General features: G+C 40.0%; 1 protein-coding gene and 1 non-coding gene across 2 annotated transcripts; both read right to left on the bottom strand.

Annotated features, from left to right (window-relative positions):
• Positions 1-2,694: 2,694 nt before the first annotated feature.
• LOC125147300 (small nucleolar RNA SNORA18) lies at positions 2,695-2,831 on the bottom strand. Its single transcript, XR_007145129.1, has one exon. It is a non-coding gene; the product is annotated as a small nucleolar RNA SNORA18 (small nucleolar RNA).
• Positions 2,832-5,151: 2,320 nt separating this feature from the next.
• LOC125176813 (olfactory receptor 4C16-like) lies at positions 5,152-6,084 on the bottom strand. Its single transcript, XM_047878687.1, has one exon. It carries the CDS (start codon positions 6,082-6,084, stop codon positions 5,152-5,154), a length of 933 nt encoding a protein of 310 aa, XP_047734643.1.
• Positions 6,085-6,349: the final 265 nt, after the last annotated feature.

Here is a 6,349-nt window from a genome sequence, read left to right as displayed (position 1 = left end):
TTTCTGGACACCAGAGACTCCATTTTGAAGTTCCATTTTCCTTTCTAACTAATTAACTCTTTTTTTTTTTTTTTTTTTTTTTTTAATTTTTTTTTTCAACATTTATTTATTTTTGGGACAGAGAGAGACAGAGCATGAACGGGGGAGGGGCAGAGAGAGAGGGAGTCACAGAATCGGAAACAGGCTCCAGGCTCTGAGCCATCAGCCCAGAGCCTGACGCGGGGCTCGAACTCACGGACCGCGAGATCGTGACCTGGCTGAAGTCGGACGCTTAACCGACTGCGCCACCCAGGCGCCCCATCTAACTAATTAACTCTTAAACTGGGCCATCGCAGTCATTGTTTTACATGTAATTGCTCGTAAAATCCAACAAAACAACTGTCACTCAGACTATAAAACTGTTGGCAAGAAGTTTATGAGAACAGGAAAATTAACTACAGCATGGCGGGAATAGTTTTGTTTGACACCATCAGTAGAATCATCAATTAGATAGTAATCAAAAGCTGTTCCACCTCAGCATCATTTTTTTCCCTCCTGTTTTTTTTAATCTAAATCATGTGATTAGTCCCTCCTTCTTTCTCATAAAAACCTCTTGCTTCCCCCCTCCCCCACTTTTCCTGGTTCCACCAAAATCTGTACTCCCCAAATTGCAATTCTGAGACCTCAAATAAAGGCCTGTGTACTTTTTCAGGTGTCCTACTCTTCTCACTTGCAACAATAATGAGGGGACCTTGACAAGACAAGGTCTATTGCTCACAAGTCACAGAGGGTACATCACATACCTGCATGATGGTGAAAAGAGAGGACAAAATAGGCAGAGAGGGAAAGGGTAGGACTTGAGGTCCCTGGGTGGGGAAAAATACATATTTGGGAACAATGCTGGGAGCCTCTGACCACAGCCAACTCCCTTGAGCACAAGGTTCCTCTTTAAAATGTAAGACACCACCAACTCCCACTCAGGTTTCCCTCAGGAATTTGACAAAAGACCTAACTAAAAATGAGTAGTAGACAATAAAATGTAAGACCCACAAGGAATGATATGGCCCTAGACCACCCCTTGTACAATGGAAACGAGCCAATCAAAATGGGATAACGAGACATTTAGAGTTACCTAGACAATAGGGGCAGGACCTGAGAGGAAACAAAGGAGAATGAAGCAGGGGTCTGGGCGGGGGAGAGGGGGACTGAAAAGTTGTAAAACAAAGACCCTTGCCTATAGTCGCAAGCATTCACTTTCAGATGTCCCTCTCTGCAAAGAGAGTGTTCATACTATTCTTCCTTTCTCATCTTATACTCTAATAAACTTTTGCCTGCTGCTCACTTTCATTCTTCGAAGCAGCAAGACAACGAATCCTGGGTACCGAGATAAAAAATCCTGCAACACCTGAGGCCACACAGTTTGGTTACAGGTACAGAGACAGAGAGAGAGGCAGAAAGAGCTTGCTAGTCTGAGGTTCTGCCTTTACTGGGGTCAAGAGTGGGTTTGGAGGTGCACTACTGGTGAATTTAAAACATGAGTGGAAATTTTTTTTAAATTAATTAATTAAATTTAAAAAGGTTGCCTGGTTGGCTCAGTCAATTGAGCGTCCAACTCTCGATTTCTGCTCAGGTCACGATCCCAGGATTGTGGGTAGAGCCCAGTGTTATAGGCTCTGCACTGAGCACGGAACCTGCTTGAGCTTTTCTCTTTCCCTCTGCCTTTGCCCCCTCCTCCATTTGTGCAAGCTTTTTCTCTCTCTAAAAATAAATAAAACATAAGAGTGGGATTAAAGTATGGGAAGGAAAACACAGGGCCACTCAAATGGTCAGTTATAAGCCACACAGGGCTTTCCAAAGGAGGAGTTCATAGGCCAGGCAGCCTGGCTCTCCACCTCGTTGTGTAGTTGGTGGGCATTGTGTTCATTTCAGATGGGATGTCTTCGAAATGGATGTCTCAGCAATCAAAGCTTAATATCATCATAATCAAAAAAGCCAGTTGTCAGGCACTTACACTACTTCGAACTAAGGTAACACTCTGAGGTACTGGGGATGAAGACTCCAACATAACTTCTTCTTGTAGGACACATTATGCTTGTTTTGCCGTTCGGTTATCACAAACCACAGTTTTGAGTCGCTATGAACAGCTGTGTACAAGTTTTTGTGTCAACATAGCTTTTCATTTCTCTGAGATAAATGCCCCGAAGTACAGTGGATAGATTGTATGTAAAATTTTAGTTAACGTACAGTGCAATATTAGGTGGCAAGCTGCATCAAGAACAGTGTATTATCACTGAAGGGAAGTTATACCATTCTGCAACGCATGTGGAGAGGTGCTTAAGAGCACTTGTAATAAAGATGCTTCTAAGAATGCTAAAAGCACAAACATAAAAATTACACACACATACATACACACATACCCTATGCTCAACCCTCAGTTGCCATGTCCAGCTGCAATCTTTTTAGTTGGACTTAGTTTATCTCCAGTTGAATATGGACGCACTGATGACTTCCCGATGGTATACTTTTCCACCCAGAAACTTGGGATCTAATTTCTTCACGCAATTTACATTAGGGCCTCCTGAATAAGAACTGAGTTTCCATCGTATTCACCCCTCAACTAGCACACCCAAGACTAATGCAAACTTTGAGGATATGCCAATACCTAAGATTTAAAACATAAATAGATAAAAGGTAAGTCTTTTATGCTTTTAGAAGCTACATCTTATAGTTCTTTTCCACAGACCAAACAAATAAATTCCATGAGTAAAACAAACAACATAGTTATTTGGCGAGGCATCTCCAATGATGTGGGTCTGCAGGAAAAAAAAAAAACCATCAGGATAGACCTCAACTCCAGACTTCTGCTTCACCACTCTTAGATAACATTTCCCCATCATGAAGTGCTCCCGTAGGTCACACGTGTACATAGAGACCATAGAAGCTTATAATGCCCTCATGTATGACATGTCCTTCCAGAGCAAGACTGGATTTTCCTGCTTGGACTTCCCTGTGACTTGCATCTGGTTAGATGTTTGGAAGCAATGAGGACTATAAAAGGAAGCTCAAGAGGAAACCAAATATCATTTTTTGACAACTTGTACAGATGAGATCATCACAAGGTGTCTAGGCTAGAGAAGAGTGTCGTTTCTCCTCTTTTGAGGGAGACAGGGCTACTTGTGACAACCAAGAGGATGAAAGATAATCTATGCCTTCATAGTTCTCACTCTTTCCCCACACAAATGTGTCTACTTTCGATTTCAGAGTCCCACTCTTTCCCCATAAGAACACTGACTTAAAAAAATATCCTGGTGAGGTTGCACACTCCGTCAGCTTTGCAATTCCACCATCTTTATAATAAAATTCGAATTGGAATTAGATCATACACTCTGTTGGCAAGAGATGTGGTGATGGTAGCCACGGGAGCTCCATATTAGAAGCATGTCCAGAAGACATGTTGGATAGAGTGTCTCTGGGGAGGCACCTAAATTGGATCCAACATACACCCCTTTTCATATTTTCCTTGCCTTGAAATAGAACAGGACTTTAACTAAAACTCTGCCAACTAGAATCTACTCATGTGTAAACCTTCCAAGAGCAAAATCAGCAGCTGCGATCAATGATAAACTGCTTGAGATGGATAAACTCTGGATCTGAAAAATAAAAGTGATGTATATACGCCACTAGTGTTCATTGTGGAATTCACAGAGGGAATTCCATTCCCACACAGAGAAATAAAGAACTTTTTTCAAGCCAAGAAGTTCTTTTTTTTATTGTTTTTTTTTTCATTTTAATTAGGTTCCACACCCAGGATGGGGCTTAAACTTACAAGTCAGATATCAAGAGTCACATGTTCTACTGACTGAGTCAGTCAGGTACCCCTCAAGCTAAGTAGTTCTAACATTCCTGGTGCAACAAATTGAATACAAATTCAGTAATTTTAACATAATTTAGTAGTTTATAAATAAAAATATGTTTGAAATAAACAATAATACTCATGTTAAATTTTCTATATGGATAAAAATACAAATAACAAAACAGGTTGAAATTGGAAAGATTCTTAGTGATCATATACTTCGATAGTGCAATGTTGTCAGATGGTGACAAAAGTGACAGATGGTAATATCCCTCTCTACTGCATACAGTTTCACCCAAAAATCTCAGTCCCTCTAAATTACCATCATTTTTGGATTATATTAAAACTCACTAAAATAATTCATATCTGTGATGTAGCTATATCTGTCTCAAAGCCTAAAGAGACTCATCTGAGTTATGACATTCTTTCTTTATCAGTTATTATATTCAGATTCCCTATTTCAACCATCAACTGCTTGTACACTTTACTTCTAGCCCACATGAATATATCTACTTAATTTGGGACACCTAAGCTACAACCATAATACCTTAGCAGTATAAAGAATTATTATAATTTGTATGACTCAAGAAAAACTTAATGCTTCTATAAATCAGAAGGGACAATTTTAGAAGCAAAAAGTTTTTACAAAAAGAATAATAATCTGAGTACAACCCCAACAATCAGAACCTTCCTAAGGTGAAAAGATTCCTTCAGAAGGGTGAATGTTCACACTGTGTTCTGTCACTGTTCTAGAAGGATCTAGATAAATAGGAGAAGAATTCAAAGTATAACCCCCCAAAATAGAAGGGAGATTACCCTAGATTATAGATTATCCCTTAAAACACAAAGATTTTATTATTATTTGAATCTGGTGCTTTCTGCTTAGTCATGAAGAACAAACAAGTTTAAGGTCTATGATCAGAAATTATGCGATTCAACGGTTTAATTAAGAGAGCCAATTGAAACAGAAAAAACCTTCCAGGCTGTGGTTATAAGCATATAAAAGTGTAACTATAAACAGAAGTCAACATGAAGAAGGGCATGGAAAGCACCATATCAAGATTACAGTGATACTAGGCAGTCAAGAAGGCAGAGGCACAGCTGAACACCTAAGGCACGAGTCTTTCCACGGTTGTTTGTACCTGGTGCTGTCTCTTCCTCTCCATGAAACTGACTCAACACTAACCAGTGTTTATTTTCATTCCTGAAGGAATTAATTCTCATACCTCCTGATTATGGTAACATCACAATAAAAAGATAACATTCTCTGTAGACTTCTAGGCAAATCCAGACTATGAAGAAAATTTTGAAGATCCCATTCATCTTTTGTCATCTAAGATTAACTTCTTCTTCCATAACTTCCTCATGGCGTTTTTCACTTCTGCATTCCTCAGCGTGTAAATCAGAGGATTGATCAAAGGTGTTCCAAGTGTATAAAATACAGCTATCATCTTATCCATGGGGAAGGTGGTTGCAGGGCGTGTGTATATAAATATGCAAGGACCGAAGAACAAGATGACCACAATGATGTGGGAGACACAGGTGGAGAGGGCTTTTCTCCTCCCTTCAGCACTGTGGTTTCTCAGAGAATACAAGATATTAACATAGGAGCACATCAGCATGACAAAACTCAGGGTACAAATGGCCCCGCTATTGGACACCAAGAGTAGATTGATTACGTAAGTGTCTGTACAGGCGAGTCGCAACAATGGCTGCAAGTCACAAAAATAGTGATCGATCACATTGGGACCACAGAAGGGTAAACTCAAGGCCAGAAAAATCTGAGCTAAAGAATGTACACAGGACCCCACCCAAGCCATAGCCACCAGCACAGCACAGACCCGTTGACTCATGATGGTTGTGTAGTGCAGGGGCTTACAGATGGCCACATAGCGGTCAGCGGCCATGAGGATAAGAATGAAGATCTCCAGGCAGCCAAAGAAATGGAATGAGAAGACCTGTATCATGCACTCACTGAAAGAGATAGTGCTCTTCTTCAAAAAGGCATCCACAATCATTCTAGGGGCTACGGAACTACAGAAACAAGTGTCAGATAAGGACAAGTGGAAAAGGAAAAAGTACATTGGACTCCCGAGGGCCCGGCTGGTCTTGATAGTAGTAATGATCAGAAAGTTACCCAGCAATGTCCCCAAATAGAAAAGCAAGAAAGTGACAAACACTATTTTCTTCCTAACAGGATCCTGGGTCAACCCAAGGAGAATGAACTCTGTCACATTATTATTCAGCCGCATGATTTCACGAATGAGGAGAAGGCTGAGTGGGAAGTGGTTGATCTACAAAAAAATAAAAGAATTAATTCATGGTGTGACGTGTGATTTTATGGACTATTTTAAGAAAAATAAATATTCTTCATCATGAATATTTTAGGGGTCGCTTCTTATAAGTCACTTCAACACTTTGTTCCTCAATTTATAATGAGAACTTCATAGGGTCATTTTAAGTCTCAAACAAGCTTGTTAAAGGTACACAAGCTTGTATACAAGCTTGAATCTAACT

Source organism: Prionailurus viverrinus, chromosome D1, assembly GCF_022837055.1.
Source record: "Prionailurus viverrinus isolate Anna chromosome D1, UM_Priviv_1.0, whole genome shotgun sequence".
NCBI classification, from domain to species: domain Eukaryota; kingdom Metazoa; phylum Chordata; class Mammalia; order Carnivora; family Felidae; genus Prionailurus; species Prionailurus viverrinus.
This window is presented reverse-complemented; position numbering and strand designations above follow the sequence as displayed.

Bases quoted from the DNA above. Each gene is read 5' to 3' on its own strand.
- LOC125176813 (XM_047878687.1), bottom strand. From the start codon at position 6,084: ATGCGGCTGAATAATAATGTGACAGAGTTCATTCTCCTTGGGTTGACC.